At 46.0% G+C, this 19,033-nt stretch overlaps 3 protein-coding genes across 3 annotated transcripts; all 3 read right to left on the bottom strand.

Moving 5' to 3' along the window:
- Nucleotides 1–1,496: 1,496 nt before the first annotated feature.
- On the bottom strand, nt 1,497–5,235 carry timm17a (translocase of inner mitochondrial membrane 17 homolog A (yeast)). The gene is made up of 6 exons (XM_084706134.1): nt 5,099–5,235; nt 4,007–4,106; nt 3,728–3,791; nt 3,498–3,626; nt 2,792–2,902; nt 1,497–2,347 (listed from the first exon to the last, which is right to left on the bottom strand). The coding sequence occupies exons 1-6, from the start codon at nt 5,122–5,124 to the stop codon at nt 2,277–2,279; spliced, it is 501 nt and encodes a 166-aa protein (XP_084562260.1). The 5' UTR covers nt 5,125–5,235; the 3' UTR covers nt 1,497–2,276.
- Nucleotides 5,236–8,459: 3,224 nt separating this feature from the next.
- Nucleotides 8,460–12,836, bottom strand: lmod1b (leiomodin 1b (smooth muscle)). The gene is made up of 4 exons (XM_084706459.1): nt 12,244–12,836; nt 9,830–11,146; nt 8,997–9,506; nt 8,460–8,629 (listed from the first exon to the last, which is right to left on the bottom strand). The coding sequence occupies exons 1-4, from the start codon at nt 12,523–12,525 to the stop codon at nt 8,603–8,605; spliced, it is 2,136 nt and encodes a 711-aa protein (XP_084562585.1). The 5' UTR covers nt 12,526–12,836; the 3' UTR covers nt 8,460–8,602.
- Nucleotides 12,837–13,243: 407 nt separating this feature from the next.
- On the bottom strand, nt 13,244–19,023 carry shisa4 (shisa family member 4). Its single transcript, XM_084704597.1, is given in 6 exon segments — nt 13,244–15,905; nt 15,908–15,928; nt 16,318–16,518; nt 16,645–16,781; nt 17,630–17,807; nt 18,737–19,023. Coding segments are annotated over 6 exon segments (633 nt in total). The 5' UTR covers nt 18,816–19,023; the 3' UTR covers nt 13,244–15,888.
- Between the last annotated feature and the right edge of the window lie 10 nt (nt 19,024–19,033).

Here is a 19,033-nt window from a genome sequence, read left to right as displayed (position 1 = left end):
TTAGCCTACTTAGTTGGTTTACGTGTGAAATGACTTATCACACACGTATTGGTTCCCCATTACATTAAGGGTGACAACAGCTCCAGTAGGGAGCCTATTATTAAACATTTCAGTGAATTTTTCAAAGTTCACGTCCAATGATAAAGGTGTCCACCATTTTAAAACGTATCAGTTCACCTGATGGACAACGCCTACGGCACTACGGGTGTGTTGCTGCTGCAAATATTGCTCTTAGACGTTGAATGTTATCTCTTACCACAAGCTTTGACATGGGAGAGGTTTACTTAGTAATAGGCCTTGCAGTATACTATATTGATCCCATGGGGAAATTGCGGCGTTTTGGCAAGCAAAAAAAGGAAATTTGAATATGAAAATTCTAAAATTAATACACATTCTTAGCCTTGCATTAAAAATTACATGATCGATCTAATATTATACATGTGAGCTAGCAAAGACCAAAATGCTATTGATTACAGCTTGTTGAAGAGTAGGCCTGCCCATTCTTTTTTTAATTTTCTGTCCCCTTATACAGAGTCGACTTTTATGGACTAAGACAGAATCACTCCAGTCAACGTTGTCCCTCGAAAAGTTGATGGCAGCAAACGACTACACTATTAATGATTTTTTAAGCGGTTAAATCATGACGAGCAATTTCGGAAAAATGTTTTCCACACACAGCATAGCCTGCCACTAACGAGGCATACGTGTTTTATTATAGACCTACAAACAGCTGTTTGTGTCCCTCCAAGAAGTCTATAAAAGTTACGCTGACGGCACAACACCTACAACCGCAGTTAATTACTGACAACAAAAAAACGGAGTCAATTTGGAGAAGTCTTTCAGGGTAGTTACCAGGTGAGCAGCGCCCCTTAGTGGACACAAGCCGTCTGTTATAGCCATAAACCTATCCCTACATCCAACCCTAACCTCAACTTCAAAAATTAGGGTTAGGAAAACGGCTGACCTTAACCCTAAGCCAACGAGGTAGCAGAACCAAGATCAGGATTAGTTATAGCTAAAACCCTAGCCCGAAGTCTAAACCTAAACCTAACTCTAAATTCAAAAACTAGGGTTAGGTTTAGGAAAGCGGCTGACCTTAACCCTAAACCAAAAATATGGTTGAGGTGAGGTAACAGAACCAACATCAGGATTAGTTATAGCAGGGACGCGCACAGACATTTGGAGGGGGCTGTTGCTCTAACATGACCCCCCCCCCCCCCCACACACACACAATGTAATGTGACTGGGGGCAGAGGGCAATACTGACATTATCGTGGCAAAATACATCAACTCAGATGCTATCGCAATTTATTTATTTTTTAACTTTACTAATGATGGGCTTATCCTTATGACACAGCCACACAAAAAAAGTAAATCAGGGCAAATGGGCTGTTGCTCGGCCAATAATAACTCATACCTGTGCACATCCCTGGTCTATTCCAACAGTGATTGACGCGGGTTCATACACATGCGGGTGTTAATCAATTAATGAAACATACAATGGAACATTGTTTTATTCTTAGATAATTCAATCTGTTATACAGATTATAATGTGTATCAATCCCTTGCAAGACAGCTGTTGAGGTTTGAGCAAAAGATCGCTACTTTCCACTTCATTCGAATAGCTGTTTTCTTCTTCATCAAACACATCCAGTCTAACCAGCAAACAAAAAAAAAATAAACCACTAAAAAACTAAATATTGTAGGGACAGCATTTAATATTTTCTTTCTCCTTTGAAACCATTAAATAAATGGATCGTAAAAATGTTTTACTGTAATTTACAAAATGGCCAGCACAAGCAGATTTTACCGTAAATATTAAGGCAAATAAGCAATACATAGTGTATACATGCGAAAAGCCTTTTACTGTTTATACACAAAGACAAATGATACATCAGATGGGTGTTGGGTGCTTGAATCAACTTTTGCCTCAACTTAATTGTCTATCCTGCAGTTCAACTTGCAGAGTGTGCATGTATGATCATAGACACTCCACACATACATACACAACTCCACAAGCCAACAAATTACAATATTGTGATCTGATCTCTTTCTAACCAATTAGGGGTCAACAAGATGTAACTGACAGTCTGACGATGGCCAAAAGGAAACTCAGCACATGGTTCTGGCGTGGGGGAAACAAAGTTACTCTGTCCTGTAGTTCAGTCCAGGACGTTGGGAGCAACTGCAGATGCTTGTTGTGTAGTTCTCTTGTCCATTTCCCCAGTGTAACGTCTGCAAGGAATTCAAATGGCCCAGTGGACGAGAGAGTCCTCTCACTGGTACTGCCGGTAGTCTCCGAAGGATGGGGCTGGCATGGGGGCGGGTTCCTCAGCAAACTGGGGCCCTGGAGGGGAGGGGGAGATGAAACGTGTTTATCACACTGGTCAGCCATAAATCCTTCCAGTGCTCTGACACAGTTGTGATCAGTCTTTGTCTCTCCATAGTATTAATTAGCAAATGCAAGGCTTTAGGCATTTAAAAATGAGCACTCACACAAGTATACCATGGGACCCTGTGTCTCACAAAGCACCCCACTGCCCCCCACCACCCTGATCCCAGGTTCGAATCCCAAATTATTATCATGGTAATGATTATCATTATTATATGGTAGTGCAGCTATCAGGGACCAAGCTGAAGCCATTGGCATCTATGACAACTCAGATCAAGAGGCCCCAGCACAGAGCTGCACCAGGGAGACACAGATCAAGAGGCCCCAGCACAGAGCTGCACCAGGGAGACACAGATCAAGAGGCCCCAGCACAGAGCTGCACCAGGGGGACACACGTACCAGTAGGGAACTGCGATGAAGCGAATCTTGTGAGCAGGATGCCGGCACCTTCTATCAAAGCCAGCAGTATGCCTCCCATCGCTGCAGAGCCCACCATGGCCACTGGGCCATCTGCCAGGACAGAAGAAGACAGCACATGAGTACAGCATGAACTGACAGCAGAAGAAGAAACACATTAGATGAACTTAAGTGAAGACAGTATTAAATGTACTTTGAAAGTAGAGTAGAACATGAGTAAATAGAGGATCAGTGATGCCATCACAAACTCACTGGTCACAGCTGAAATAAGAGTGTTGACAGACAGGTGATCACTGTGTTTATGTTATATTACCACCAGTCTACAGATAAACAGACTAGTATAGACACTGATTCAGACACTGACTCAGGGAAACAGTGCGAGTCACAGATATAGGGAGAGAGAAGCAGAAAGTGTGATACAGAGAGTGAGTGAGAGAGGCAAAAAGAGTGATACAGAGAGAGGGGGGCACTGAGTAAGACAGACAACAAAAGAAGAAAAGTAAGAGAAGTTGAGAGAGAGAGACAGAGACAGACACAGAAAGAGAGACAGAGAGAGAGACAGAGAGAGAGACAGAGAGAGAGAGAGAGAGAGAGAGAGAGAGAGAGAGAGAGAGAGAGAGAGAGAGAGAGAGAGAGAGAGACCCATCCTCCCCAGCAGGCTGCTGCCAGGCGGGGATCCAGTACTCACTCCTGGCTGCCAGGATAGCTCCAGTCATGGCCCCACTGGTAATGGAGTTCCAGGGATCCTCCTTCCCTCTCACCTTCACCAGGCCACAGTCGATCATGGAGAACAGCCCACCCCATACTGCAAAGCTGCCTGCCACGCAAACACCGCAACACATCACACACAGCTACCTAGCAACAACCTTCTGAATCCGTGCCAAGACGATCACATTATTCAGCGTGTAACCTGCTTACCTCCTAACTGTGGGGCTCTGGTTTTGATGGCCGTCATGCTACCTTTCAACCTGTGGTTCATCCCCTGGAAGAAGAGAGAGGGTAAGAAGGTAAGCTTACTAGGCTAGAGTCCCCGATCCCCGCATCTCTCTCTGGCGCTCTGTACCACCCACCAGGAAGCTAATCAACAGTCATGACATTTGTGAGCGGTGGAGAGGAAATGCAGGATGACTTCATCGGGTAAGAACATCGATTCAGGCTGACTGGAGCATGGAGCATTAGCGGTGTGGCTGGACTTACTGCCGGTGAATTTCTGAAGCCCTTCACTGCCTGGAAGATACCTCCACCGATGGCTCCCATGGTGAAGGCTCCCCCACAGTCATCCACTATCCTCCATGGGCTAAAGAAATCAAGTTTAGATAAAATGTTTACATTTCCTGCAGTTCAATAACAATCACTGGTATTGATTTAAAAAAAATATGCTCGGTTTACAAGTCAAAAGTTGGTAGAAATGACGTATAATTTCGTTGTATACAGTATATGTAATATAACTAGTGTTATGATCATAGGTACTTTGTGTGCATTTAAACAGGTCATAAGAACATCTCAACCACGTAGATCTTATCTGACTGAGTTTGAGAAACTTCCACTGACCACCCGGCTTGTTATCTCTGTTTATCCAAACTAAGTGAAGGGCTGACTGTTGATGACAGCTAATGATCAGGTATGCTAAGCTAACATTAGCTAAATTGGATGTTTAGGCAGGCGCTTGTGACCATAAGATGGTAAGCAACTGGTGAAAACGGCTCGTGGCCATAAACAGATAAACAACGAAACATTTGAGACAGCGTGGCTAGGTATCAAATCCAACATTATGGAAACTGAGCAGTAGATCAGTTAGTCTATAACTCAAAACTAGAGTCAGACAAGAGCCTTCTAGAAGTATAACTCGCTCGATGGCTTCTTGCAACAAAATCGATTCTTCTAACTGGTATAATTTATTCAACGTAGGAAAGTGTAGTCCAACTTAAAACTATTGTCCGTGAGTAAACATGTCTGTAGTGAAACATTCACGTCCTAAAAAGCATAGACGATTGCTTAACAAGGTCACTAGCTAGCAGCGTGAGCTAGCAGCGAAGGGCATCTCTGGGCCGGGTACAGCAGGCACACGCTGCTGCTAGTAGCAGGCATGCTAGCTTGGCAGCCAGGACGAGTTAGCTTTAAAGCTAGCCGGCTAGCTAGCTAACTAAAACGACATGTCAGGACGACGGAGAGCATGAAAACGATGTGGTTTGAAAAAAACATCGAATCAATTCTATAGGATTGTGAATCGTGTTTAACTCCTTTAACTGACTTGATAGTAGCGTTAATACAATATTTGTTAAGGCTTACCATGGTTCCCTGGCATATTCCTCCATTTTGTTCTTTCACTGTTCCTTCTTCCCCTGACGTAACATGCTTGAGCAACACTTTACGTGATGACGTATTGACATCCAAAGCGTTTCTTGTGGGAATAAAATAAATAATGATTATGAAACCTTTTTTTTTTTTTTTTAACTTCAACAAATTCATCTGTGCAATCAACAATATATCACAAAAACACAGATGGTAACTAAAGCTTTCGAAAAAAAGACAATAAAACGTATTAATTTTAAATGCTTGAGGTTTTGAGAAGTGATCAAAATGATATTCTGCCCCTACCACTCCGACCCACCCCCTTTCTCTTCATCTCTCTCTCTCTCTCTCTCTCTCTCTCTCTCTCTCTCTCTCTCTCTCTCTCTCTCTCTCTCTCTCTCTCTCTCTCTCTATCTATCTATCTATCTTTCTTTCTTTCTTTCTCTCTCTATCTCCCTCTCTCTCTCCTTCTTTCTCCCTCTCTCTCCCTCTCTCTCCTTCTCTCTCTCTCTCCCTCTCTCTCTCCCTCTCTCTTTCCCTCTCTCGCTCTCTGTCTAAAGATCGTTCTGAGTTCTTGGTCTGAGCCAGACAGACTCCTGGCACCCTTCCCATTATTAGGAACAGGAAAGGAATGAATTGCAGTGCAAGTCTTCATTGAGAAATGACCAAATATAGGCATTTTGTAGATGCAGAGTCTGAGGCTGAGCCGAAGAAAACATAAACGACCCTGGCTGTTGGTGTTCCACTCTTTCCCCCGAAGGCTCCAACGCTTTTCAAAAGCCTTGAACAAGATGTATCTTAGTTCAACAACGATACGTAAACACACACCACTCTCATCTCCGGTTGCACTCTGAAGCTTGGCCTCCTAAAAGCAAACCTCCTAAACTCGCACGCACTCTCAAAGGACGACACCGTTTTATTTGTTGCAAATTAGCTTTTTTGTGTCCCCAACTGTGGATCCTTATAACAATGGTCGTTGCATAAATGACCAGTTATGATCATAGTGACTGCTGGGATTATACAGCCAGCCTAGTTACCTAGGGCTGATCACTATGCTGAGAGACAAACCAGATCGATTAGTTAGCAAGTAGCTAGCAATAACCTATTAACCAGCCATCAACCAGCTACTACTTATCAACTAGCTGTTCATCTTCTCTGAACCTCCATGGAACAGAAGATTCCACAGTAGCATCATTCTGCTGACTTTGCCGACTCTGACCTAGCCTAACCCTGACCCTACTACCACACCTCACACTATCCCTTTTGTAGGCTTAGGGTTAAGGTCAGCTGTAACCCTAACCCTAGAAACAGGGTTAGTGTTTTTGGGGTTGTGGTTAGAGTTGTCTGGGGCCCTAAACTTAACCCTAACCCTGCAACCACACCTCACTATATCCTTCTTGTAGGATCAGGGTTAAGGTCAGCTGTAACCCTAACCCTTGAAACATTCACCCTGTATCTAGGGTTAGGGTTAACTAGCTTCTTCATTGGTTTCGGAATAGTAAACATATAATTAATTAGGATGTAGGCTACCATATATCATAGGTTTTAGCATGAAATTGCATGTTTTTGTATTTTTCCCCCGAAGTCCAGAAAGATGCATCTTTCCTTCTCATTTGAAAATATGTATATAGTTCATCACAGTGCTGTTGATCTCTCTGTTGGCCTCAATGAGTCAGTATCCTATGCTTCTGTTGACGTCGCACAGCAGTTTCTAAACAATCCAAACAAGCAACGAACATTCTCTACAGATATAGTTTCATACCATGTCTGAGGAATCACAACTCAAAGCATATTTAAGTTTGAACTTGAATAAAAGTTATGGAAATTACAGTTAGATAAAGTAGATTTCCCTTTATTCTTGCATTATATTTAACAATTCAACTAATATATGTCAACAAATAAGATCAATCTGATCATATTACATATGCCATTGCAAACATACCAGTCAGATATCTTTATAAAAACGTATACAGGCTTTGTATAAAAGCCTTGTGTTATTCAACAGAAACCAACGATATGCATCAATTTATAGTTACTTTAAAGCAGAGGGCCACTTTTAGAATATAGCTGATCACATTAAGATATTCAGAGTTCAGAAATCATGTTTACTTAAAGTATGTTGTAGGATGACAAGGTTGTTAATAAAAAGAAGAAAAAAAACATGATGCTGAAGGCTACCATTGAACATTGGCATTGGACCACCCAGCATATTATAGTAAATCACATCTAAACAGGCATCATGAAGCCATTACTGCCTGGCAGTGGTGGTTCGAGACCCTTTCAACATGGAGGGGCTAGTTGTACTGTTACAGGGGGCAGTTACATTAAACATGAATGTTGTCATGTCATTTTTGTCACTGCATTGCAGGCATTAACAGGCAAAAGACCAGGTGTATAACGATTCAGACTCAACATTTAGGGGTGACACAAGGGGGTCCAAGCTTGTTGTCAAGGGGGCACTGGCCCCCCCTGCCCACCCCCTACAACTGCCCCTGCTGCCTGGTAGGCCTGGATTAGCATTCTCTCTGAGCCCGTTTATAAAGACTGGGATTCTAAGTTGCTCTTTATGTGGTCAACCTTGCCTGAGATGTCAGTTGAGATTTGGCAATGACACACACGTTACAAACCACTTCCCTCCATCCTTATTATTTTGTTGTTGTTGATTGATTAAGTCAAAACCAAATTTTAATCCCTGATATTATGTCAAAGATAATTCTATACAAGGACAGAACTCCAAGTGACAAGCTTGAAGCGAATTCCTTCTTCACAGAAAATAAATAAGATGTCGAATTGCATTGTTCAATACTGCAATATTGATCATATCGTTTTACCTACTTTTGTTTCCGTTACAACAAGCTACTTTCTGAATTGCTTCCACGCACTCCCACACTTACACAATACCTACATACACTAGCCAACATACCATATGGACAGCCTTGTAGAAATCTAGTGCAAATGACAGGCAAAGCATCAATATGGACTAAAGACGGACAAGCAGAGACTTGCTGCAGACCCCAGGACCTGCCCCTCCTCCCTGTGTGCCTTTGGTCAAGTGTAGAGGGCGAGGAGACCGGGGGCTAGGGGTTCCTCTGGGAATCTCTCGTTTCACTCTGCAGCCTCCCTCTCCTCCTAGCACAGTAGTTACAGTTAGACTGTGTGTGTTTGTGTGTGTGTGTGTGTGTGGGATGTCCAGGACTTTGATCTTCCTCAACACCTGTGAGATGTCCGACCCCCTCCTCCTAGTCCTCTTCCTCATGTCCGACCCCCTCCTGCTACTCCTCTTCCTCATGTCCGACCCCCTCCTCCTAGTCCTCTTCCTCATGTCCGACCCCCTCCTCCTAGTCCTCTTCCTCATGTCCGACCCCCTCCTCCTAGTCCTCTTCCTCATGTCCGACCCCCTCCTCCTCCTCCTCTTCCTCATGTCCGACCCCCTCCTGCTACTCCTCTTCCTCATGTCCGACCCCCTCCTGCTACTCCTCTTCCTCGCGGGCCAACAGAGGGTCACTGCAGTAGCTTCGGCACAGCGACCTACGGGGGAGGGAAAGGAAGAGTCTCTGGAGATGTGCAAATATGTAAACAAACATTATCTTCTATGTGGGAGTGTGTATATACAAACATAATCTTATATATATGTGAGTGTATGTTAATACACAATCATCTGTAGGGAGTGTATATTAATAAACAATATCTTCCATATATTAGAGGACTAAACAAGTGGTGCGTAACCATGTGGAAAGTCTACCTCCTCAGATAGACCTACTGTTCACAAAATCAGCCAATTCAACTACATTCGATTCGATTCTATAATGTTCTATTCAGCTCAACTCAACTGACTACGTCCATACGTAAAATGTGAATAATATGAAATAGGTAAAAATCCAAAGGTAAAACTCACCTTTTTGAGTTTCATCTTGGTGCTGTCCCTGATGGAGGCTAACAGCTGATCCCTGGAGTTCCTCCCCCCAGCCGCGCCCCCGACCTTCCCCTCCACCTTCCTCTGGGACACGGGGGTCAGGGAGTTCTTCAGGGAATCCATGTCCAGCAGGGGGGCAGGGGGTGGGGGCGGCGGTGGGGGTCCCCCCCCAGGGGGCGGGGGCGGGGGTGGGGGCCCCCCTCCTCTACTGGTCCTCTTGGGGGTCAGTTTGGGCGACGGCATGGGCGAGGCCAGAGGCGAGGGTTTGGGGGAGGGCATAGGGGAGCTCCTGAGAGAGCCTACTCCACCTATTTTAGGGACCTCCAGCGCGCCCTTCTTGTCCCCGTTGGCCTGGGCTAGCTTCTGCTCCTGCAGGCGGCGCTGGCGTTGGCGGTCCATGTTCCGGCTCAGGATGTTGGTCATGGTCATGCGAGGGCCGGCCAGCTCAAACTGGTAGCCCAGCTTCAGCAGGGTGGTGTTTTCCTTCAGCACCTTGTTTCAAGGTCATAATAAGAATACAAAATATCATAATAACAACAATAAGAAGAAGAAACTGACGCTTTTAACAAAAGTAACATACAGAGGGGTATTTGAACCTGCAACCTCTAGACCCATGGTCTTACTGTAGCATTCCTATCTAAACCTTCAATAAAAAATAAGTAATAATCTTACGTGAGCTACCATTCATATCAAGAATATATTGAATAAAAAAGATGAAACAATGAATGATCCTTGACCTAACGACTTAGAATAACCTAAGGCAAGCATAACAACTGAGAGCACAGAAGTGAACGACAACCGATAGCGAGGGTCACCTTTGTCATCTCCATCTCGGTCTTCCCCCCACAGATGTGCCTCTGGTTGTGGAAGCGCAGCTCCGTAAGCGTGGCGTTGTGCTGCAGGGCGTGGATCAGAGCAATGATGCCCTTGCCAGTGAGATGGTTGGAGTCTAGGTTGATGCTCGTGAGGGTCTTGTTGGCGCGCAGGGCGCCCGCGATGGCGTAGGCTACGTGGTCGTCGGCGCGGCAGTTGGCCAAAGCGAACGCCTTGATGTGGGTGTTGCCGTGCAAGGCCTCCGCGAACTGGATGAGCGTTTTGGTCTTGATGACTTCGGAGTTGTTGACGTTGATCTCCGACACCGAGGGGTCGTTGTTGTGGACTTGCTCCATGAGCTCGTCGAACATGCTGGAGTCCTCCTCGTCCTCGTCTTCTTCTTTGGTTTTGCTGTTGTAGTTCTTATTCTCCACACAGTTCTGGCCTTCCTCCTCCATGGCTGACTCAGGACCGGCCTTCTGGCCTGTTCCTCTGCTCTGCTCGTTCGTCTTCCTCTCTTCCGGATCTTTCTCCTGCACCTTCTTCCTCCCCTGCTTCAGTTCCGTATCCTCATCCTTCTTTTTGCTCTCCTCGTCTTTTTCTCTCTCCTTCCCTTTCTCCTTCTTCTCCTTCCCTTTCTCCTTCTCCTCCTTCTCTTCCTCCTTCTCTTCCTCCTTCCCTTTCTCCTTCTCCTTCTCTCTCTCCTCGCTGTATTTCTTATCCACCTGCAAGTCGCTCTTACCTTTCTCGAGAGCCGTCGGTCTCTGCATCTGTTCGTCCGCCCGGTCCTTCTCCTCCTCCTTCGTCTTCTTGTTCTCTGCTTTGCACTCTTCTACCTGGCTTTGTCTTTCCAGCATCTTGGACACAAGTCCTTTGGTCTTGAAGTCTTCTTTTCTGTCTTTCTTCCCGTCCTTGCTCTGTTGGAGCTTGGAGATGAGCTCCTTGGTTTTGCTGTCATCCCTCTTCTTGCTCTCCTCCTTCCTGTCTTTCTCTCTCACCTCGTCGTTTTTCCCCTGCAACTTAGAGATCATGTCTTTGGTCTTACTGTTCATACTCTCCCTGTTCTCTCTCCTCTCCTTCACCTTGACGTCCTCCTGTTTGTCTGTCGTCTCCACTCTGCTGTCAGATCTTGTGTAGCTGCTGGAGGCCCCGGGCCTTTCCTCCTTAACACCGTCTGGTGTGTGGCTCGTTCGGCCCCCTGGCCGGGTGTCCTGGTCGCTGGAGACGCTGGCCTGTCTCTGCAGGGGGCCGTCCCGGCCCTCCTGACTGAGGCCCATCTTCCTCAGGTACTCCTGCTTGCGGCTCTCCTTCTTTGGTTCCTGCAGGAGGACAGACGCGTAGCATCGGAGTCACGGCACTGTGCACATCAAGCCTGAAGTCTCACTGCCTCACACTGTCGAGCAACTTGGAACATCTAACATGAAGTCCTCATTACCTCACGTTCAGGGTTTAAGGGAATACCTCCGATGTGGTATATAACAACATGTATAACATAACGTGCTTGCATATTATATATTTTCGGTGCAGAGCATAGTAATGACTTTCTTTTGAAGCTTTATAGATCCTTTTAGTTAAAGAAAACACTATCCCTCCAGCTGCACTGACGACATCCATGTAACACACAAGCATGTAAATATAAACTTGACATTAAATACTGTGTGTTTACACAGTGCATTGAAGCACGGGGGAGACCATTTTATAGGCCAGAAATACATTAGCAGCGCTGCTAAGTGTTTGATTTGTAAGCCCCCATCTGTTTCACCGTGTACGGAGGAGGCCCTGGCAGACGTGGCCTTAAAAGGCAGCGAGTGAAGAAGCAATCAACCAAAGAATTCCATCAGGCCAGGATTAAGACGCTCCACAGGGCCTAGACTCGATCATGTGAAGTGGCTTCCTTAAAACACGGACAACTGCACACTCTCTGGATGGCTGGATAGCCTTTCATCGACCAGGGCGGGCCGTACAGTAAAAGTCAGATGTGAAATGCGTAGTGTACAGGACTAATTATATATTATTTATATATATATATATATATATATATATATATATATATATATATATATATATATATATATATATATATATATAGATAGCTTTCCTCGGTTTGTGAGGTGGAGAGGTACGAGGAAATCTACATCAAATGGGGAGGATAGACGTGAGAAAGACACTTTAAAACTGTCGCTATGAAACCTCCGTTAGGGAAACATCCCTAAAAACAAGCACATTCCAACACCAGAAGCATGCACAGGTAGAACTGCCGTATATGAACACAGGGACCCCACCGAGACGGACAGTTAGTTTCTCTTTAGAAAATGCTTCATCAAAGACGCGAACGGGTGACTCACGAAAACCCAGAGAGTGAAAGAAACGAAAGAGTGACGTTAGAGGTATTTCTGGGACTCTGCGATCATCGTACCTCAGAACAACTTTCTCTCTGGCTCGGTCTCTTAATCTCCCGCTCTCTGCTGCTGCTAGCATCCTGGATATTGTTGGCGGCTAGAGGTGCCCTCTTATGCGCCTCCGCTCCCAGGACCAGGAGCCGGCCCTCGCCAGGGTCTAGGTCCGGGACGGTCATCACCTCCTTCTCCAGTTCCTCCATCTCCTCCGGGGACAGGTTGGACAGCAGGTTGTCCAGGTCGGGGTCCTCGCTCACCTGACGCCCGGTCCGGGTCAGCCCACGCACCTTCCTCCGAGACATCCCGATTCCTGAGGGACACACTCACGCCTCGAACATGTGAAGCCTCTCGAAAACCGGACCCAGATTCGTTTTTTGTATTTTTTCAAATGATTAGTATTTCAAAATATTATTTCCTTCTTCTCTTTTTTTTTGAGTGCCGCCTCTCCTCAGATTGACCTTATTCCGTGTCCCTCAGGGGGGAGGGGGGGGGGGGTGATTCCCAGAAGATGCTCTCCGAAACCCCGCCAGAGGCTTCAGCCCTGAGGCAGAGATGGTAGAGGAGCCGGGCTTGCAGTACAGGGCACCAGCGTGGAGCGAGTGTCTCTGCCTCTCATCCCAGGCGTCTTGTGAGGCAAGGGCATTCTTCGAAATCTTTAGAAACTGCATGTCCATATTTAGCCCAGGGTACACAGTCCTTTCAAGGCAATGGGATGGGCTGAGGTTTACAAAATGCCAAAGTACACTCTCTCACTTCCTTTTATCAAGTTCACGGTTATTTAAGTTAATGCAAAAAAAGAATTATGTATTTGAACTTTGCTGAAAGATAACTTTGAAAACTTTCATATGGGAAATTAACTGTGGAATTAGATGCTTTTATCCTTTGCTGGGCTGGTGAAAAACATCTAAACAGAAAACAAAAATACACATTTGTAATGTTAAGATAACTGATAGGAAGGAGAGAACCAGAGGTATGGTTAAAGTCGAAGGATTATTTTAGAGTGATATAAGAGCAGTAGTCTTTTACATTCCAAAGTTATACTTTATTGTTATTAGAAAAGAAGACTTCACATACTATATATTACAGCGTCATACTAACCAGCTGATGACAGACAACCATGAAACCAGTTCCAAAAACAGTTATATCCTGTTATGAGATAGATCTTTAGTTGAAAGGAAAACATTTGAGCAAATATATGTTCAAATCTGTCAGCAGTTGAAAAAGTTCCAGTTTTCCACTTTTTATTATGTACATACAGGGATCATAGTTCTGTACATATGGACAATTATGACCAATTCAAGTTCAGGACTACAGCCGTTAAAATGTACAAAGATAGCTCTTTCACTTCTGAACCGATTTGTGCTTTAAATCATACAGTGGTTGCCTGTAAGGACTGTGGAACTGATTCAGAACATCAATATTTTATTTAAAAACTCTTTGAACAGCAGTTGGAATCGCTTTAAACATCAGTGTAATCTCAGATGACCAGACTTGAACCTTTTGCAACACATTGCACTATAAAGAATCAGAAAAAAGTGCTTCTCAAGTCACCTACAAGAAGTAACTACTGTACAACACATGCTGAACACAGAAGAATTCAAACTTCTTACAAAGTTAGCTTGCAGTTGCAACAATGAGTCTAAACAGTCATAACAGCAAACTTAAGTTCTAAATAAAGTTTTTATGGTTGTGGTACAGTTCTGAAACGTATTCCAGTATTCCAACAATTTTAATATTGTTAAAATTGTAAACTCTTACAATATAGTAAAACATTAATCTGAATTCCTTTACAAAATAGGTGAAATGGCTTGCAGGGTTTCCACGATGAGATAAGGCGGGATAAGCTCTGTAAAATGGGACTGCCATTGGTTTGAGACAGGAAACGAGGTCACGTATTCAGAGAATAAACTTCCTTCCGACAGCTAGACACAATCACAGAGCTACCTGACAAAGATATCAAGAGATGCGCCTGACCTCGGTTTCATGATTTAAGTTAATGGCGGTTTGTTACGATGTACAAACTAAGCTAAGTGTGTTAACTTGCAGTGAGCATTGCAGGCTGAAAGGTACATGTATTTCTATTGTGTGTGGCATGAGGGAGCATGGACATAATAAAGAGAAGACGCCACATCGACCGCTGCTGCCTATTGGCGTTGACGAGCCATGGGGCCGCCATCTTGGAAAGGTCCCTCGCTCCACTCAGTGTAATCTGTTTGGCTGGGGCAATGAGCTGGCAGCGCATTTAATTAATCATACCGAACTGAATACCGACCTGATTTTCACACGGTTTGCTTTGCTGCAAAAGACATACATGTAGCTAGGATACAGGACATGGTTATTCTTTGCTACGCAACTAAGAATTTGCCCTGTCCAAGATGGCGGCCGCATTTCTCGCGCCCAGCAGCTAATGCGGCGTCTAGTCTTTATTATGTCTATGTGAAGGAGGTACTGTCTACAGAGACTATGCATCATATTCCATCTCCATGGTGATGTGACACACTGCTACTGTGACATCACCCACCTACACGTCCTAACTCCTGTCACTTCACCACCACGCAGGTGTAAACGAGCAAAAAGATAAATAGTCACATTTTATGAGGCTGTCACATTGTGTTGAGGGAGGTGTCGAGTGAGACAGCTGGAAGAGGCCTGTGCAGCTGGGAGCCCCCTGTTGGTGATGTAATACTGCTGGCTCAGTCTCTTAGGATACCTGGGGTGTGTGTGTGTCTGTCTGTGTGTGTGTGTGTGTCTGTGTGTGTGTCTGTCTGTGTGTGTGTGTGTGGGTCGGTGTGTGTAGTTTGGTGAGTGTCTGTGTGTGTGTGGGTCGGTGTGTGTGGGTCGGTGTGTGTAGTTTGGTGAGTGTCTGTGTGTGTGTGGGTCGGTGTGTGTGGGTCGGTGTGTGTAGTTTGGTGAGTGTGTGTGTGGGTCTGTGTGTGTGTGTGGGTCGGTGTGTGTGTGTAGGTTGGTGAGTGTGTGTGTGTGTGTGTGTGTGTGTGTAGGTTGGTGAGTGTGTGTGTGTGTGTGTGTGTGTGTGGGTCGGTGTGTGTAGTTTGGTGAGTGTGTGTGTGGGTCGGTGTGTGTGTGTGGGTCGGTGTGTGTAGTTTGGTGAGTGTGTGTGTGTGTGTGTGGGTCGGTGTGTGTGTGTGGGTCGGTGTGTGTGTGTGGGTCGGTGTGTGTGTGTAGGTTGGTGAGTGTGTGTGTGTGTGTAGGTTGGTGAGTGTGTGTGTGTGTGTGGGTCGGTGTGTGTGTGGGTCGGTGTGTGTAGTTTGGTGAGTGTGTGTGTGTGTGTGGGTCGGTGTGTGTGTGGGTCGGTGTGTGTAGTTTGGTGAGTGTGTGTGTGGGTCGGTGTGTGTGTGGGTCGGTGTGTGTGTGTGTGGGTCGATGTGTGTGTGTGTGTGTGTGGGTCGGTGTGTGTGTGTGGGTCAGTGTGTGTGTGTGTAGGTTGGTAAGTGTTCCGATATCCACATGAAACAGTCAGTATGAACCAAACGTCCAAGGGGAGTCATTTAACCGACACGCAGCTTTCTCTGAAGAACATCAAAATAAAAGATAGAAACTAAAGTGCTTGTGGTTAGGGTCGAGCCCACCGGACACACAGAGCTAACGCCTTCAGGTGCAGCTCCTCCTCTTCCTCTCTCGTGCCTCGTCACGTGGAGGCCTTCCCGTCAGTGTCCAGGGTACTGGGGGGAGAGTAAGGCGGGGGAGCTGGAGGGAGGGAGGGAGGGAGGGAGGGAGGGAGGGAGGGAGGGAGGGAGGGAGGGAGGGAGGGAGGGAGGGAGGGAGGGAGGGAGGGAGGGAGGGAGGGAGGGAGGGAGGGAGGGAGGGAGGGAGGGAGGGAGGGAGGGAGGGAGGGAGGGAGGGAGGGAGGGAGGGAGGACAAAGCTTGTCATCATTACAGTAGTTTAAAGTGAGGAACGCTTGTCCCATGAAATCTCAATTTCCTTGTTGTGACAACGTTGTAGCCTGAACCTTCACATTTCCACCCTGTAGATGCCCGAATGCGCTACAGGTTCGACCAAGCTGACAGACTCAACCTGGACGAGTGTGAAGATGTTGTCGCCTTGTCACTCAGAGACACGCATCGGCCATCTTACCTCCTTGGTTGTAACTAGGGTCTGCCACTGGATACGGAGGGTAGGGCCCAGGGTGCATCATGGGATAGGGCTGGGCCATGCCGGGATACTGAGGGGCCATCGGGTATCCATGGTGTGTGTACTCGGGCCGCATGACCAGGGGCTTGCCGTAGGCATCGTACAGGGGCTCCACCGGGTAGCTGGCCATAGGGATCTGGTGGGCTGAGAGACGGGGTGTTAACCGGGGGTGGAGGAGGGAAACAAGATGGCTGCCGTGCCCAGGAGATAACATATGTGGACAGCGTGTGTGTGTGTGTGTGTGCTTGTATGTGTGTGTATGTGTGTTACCATCGTAGGGCGTCCGTCCCCGAGGCTGACGGCGCTGGTACAGGTAGCAGCAGGAGCAGAGGAAGCAGCACACCATGGTGGCGATGACGGCCACAAACAGCAGGATGGACGAGGCGATGCCCGCGATGGTGGTGGGGCTGGAGGGAGGGGCACAGCGTCACACACACACACCACGTACATCACACACACCACATACATCACACACACACACACACACACATCACACACACACACACACCACACACACATGCAACACAAGTCACACACAACACACTCTTTGCTACGTTTAAATTCAATCCAATCTGTTAAAGACACATTTCCAGAACTGGATGACAAAACTGCATTGTGTTGGTTAGTCCAAAATAGACATACACTAGACAAGCACCTATCTCCTAACAGACATACAGCAACCAGACAGGTGAAACAGGCTCGAAATAGACACTTATTTTTAGTTTTCCTATAATTGAACAACAAAAACATTGCCATTATGGTTATTTAGTCAATTTCCATGGTTACACGAGGTCTCCAGACAGAAGTCTTCCCACCCAGGACATACTAAGTATCAGATCCCACTTTCATAACATCTCTGTAACTGCCTCTACACCTTGTGTCTCTCTCCAGGTACAATAACCATCAGAGGTATAATCATCTACAATATTAACTGGACTGTGATCCAGTCCACCCTCCTGAACTGTTCCACAGCCTAGGTACTGTTCTACACCCCCATAACTGAAGTACACCCCCCCCGAACCCTTCTACCCCCCCCCCGAACCCTTCTACACCCCCGAATCCTTCTACACCCCCCCCAACCCTTCAACACCCCCCCGAATCCTTCTACACCCCCCCAGTCAGTTCTACCAAGACCCTGAACAGTTCTACCATGATCTATCATACCTCTGTCCACCCACCCTTAACATCCACTGTAACATCCACGACCCGTTCTACAGTAACCCGTCCCGTTATCCCGTTACCGTCCAACGCCTACCTGAACTGGAAGAGCATGCATCGCTTCTGTTCCCTCTCCGTGATCATCTTGAAGGCGTCCAGGCAGCAGTAGCGCCGGTGGCAGTTCCCACAGCAGAAGGTGATGAGGGGGCAGTCGAAGCCGTTGTGCCAAGTGCCGTTCTTGTCCACGTACCACAGGCAGTCCTCGTTAGCGCTCGCTGCAGATGTCAGAACACACACACAGACACAGTGTACACTCACACAGAAGTATATCCAAACACTCACACACAAGATGCATTAATTATACACACACACACACACACAATGGTATGTTATGTTCACTGAACAACAGGAGATGCACCAATGGTTTAACTTTATATGAAGCACAATAAACCACAATATAAAAAGGCATAGGCTAATGGTGGACTAGATATAGTCAAGTTTCAATCATGATAGCCTACAAATCGTCAAGGTGACCAGATATCGGACAAAGCTCGAGGCAGGTACGGTGCTTAACGGTAGGCTAACGGTGTATTTACATTTCACAGCTCACTGGGTTAACGGGCCTTCTGTTCAGGTGAGCACTGAACAGCTCAACTCTAACAAATATTTACATGGCGAGTTGTGAATATTATTCATGAAACGTTTGCTTGTTGACGCTGTCGTTCAGCGTCTTTTAGATCATTTTACGTGAAACATTCGTTCTGGACATTCAGATCCACCGCTTGAACGGACAGTGCTAGCACACATGGGCTATGTAACCAATAGCTAATCTGGACCATCTTCGAATTAGTCCTATACAGTTACATTCAAATATTTAACGTGGTCGTTATCAGATATCTCTTGCTATCCGGACGAACATGAGATTCGCTGCCCTGAAAACTAGACTAGCTACACGTTGCCAATGGATTTGACTGGAATAGCGTTTGTCAAATATAGCTAACAAACCGGGGGAAAGGTTATACAATTGTACCTTTAATCTATTCGTAAAAGCATAATCAAATGGTATGACTCGAACGTTGTAACTGTGATTTCAGCCCCAGACTATGTAACATACAATTTGACATATGGGTAAATATAGCGATACACTTATTCCTACTAAAGCGGTGCGGCCTACTCCAATGGGAATTTTTCGCTGCAATCTTACCCTGCCAGGCGGAGAGAAGGATGATCAACGCCGGCAAAGCCATGGCGACCAGAGACATTTTACCTCCTTTAATAAACATGGCTTAACTATTCAAAAAACTATTTAAATATAAATAAATTATGGTTGGGAAAGGGACTGTCTATTTCTGTTCTACGACCGAGTAGAAATGGTATTCGATGTCGTCGAAGTCATACTCCATCCGAGCGTGGAACTACATGCCAAGCGGGAACCGGGTTCGTGATCAACAGGAGCTGTGGAGAATGACACATCGCTTGTGACGACGTTCACCGGGGGTCG

Source organism: Hypomesus nipponensis, chromosome 9, assembly GCF_054491055.1.
Source record: "Hypomesus nipponensis isolate SF chromosome 9, ASM5449105v1, whole genome shotgun sequence".
NCBI lineage: Eukaryota > Metazoa > Chordata > Actinopteri > Osmeriformes > Osmeridae > Hypomesus > Hypomesus nipponensis.
The sequence above is the reverse complement of the archived record's forward strand: the minus strand, read 5'-3'. Positions and strand labels throughout refer to the sequence as shown.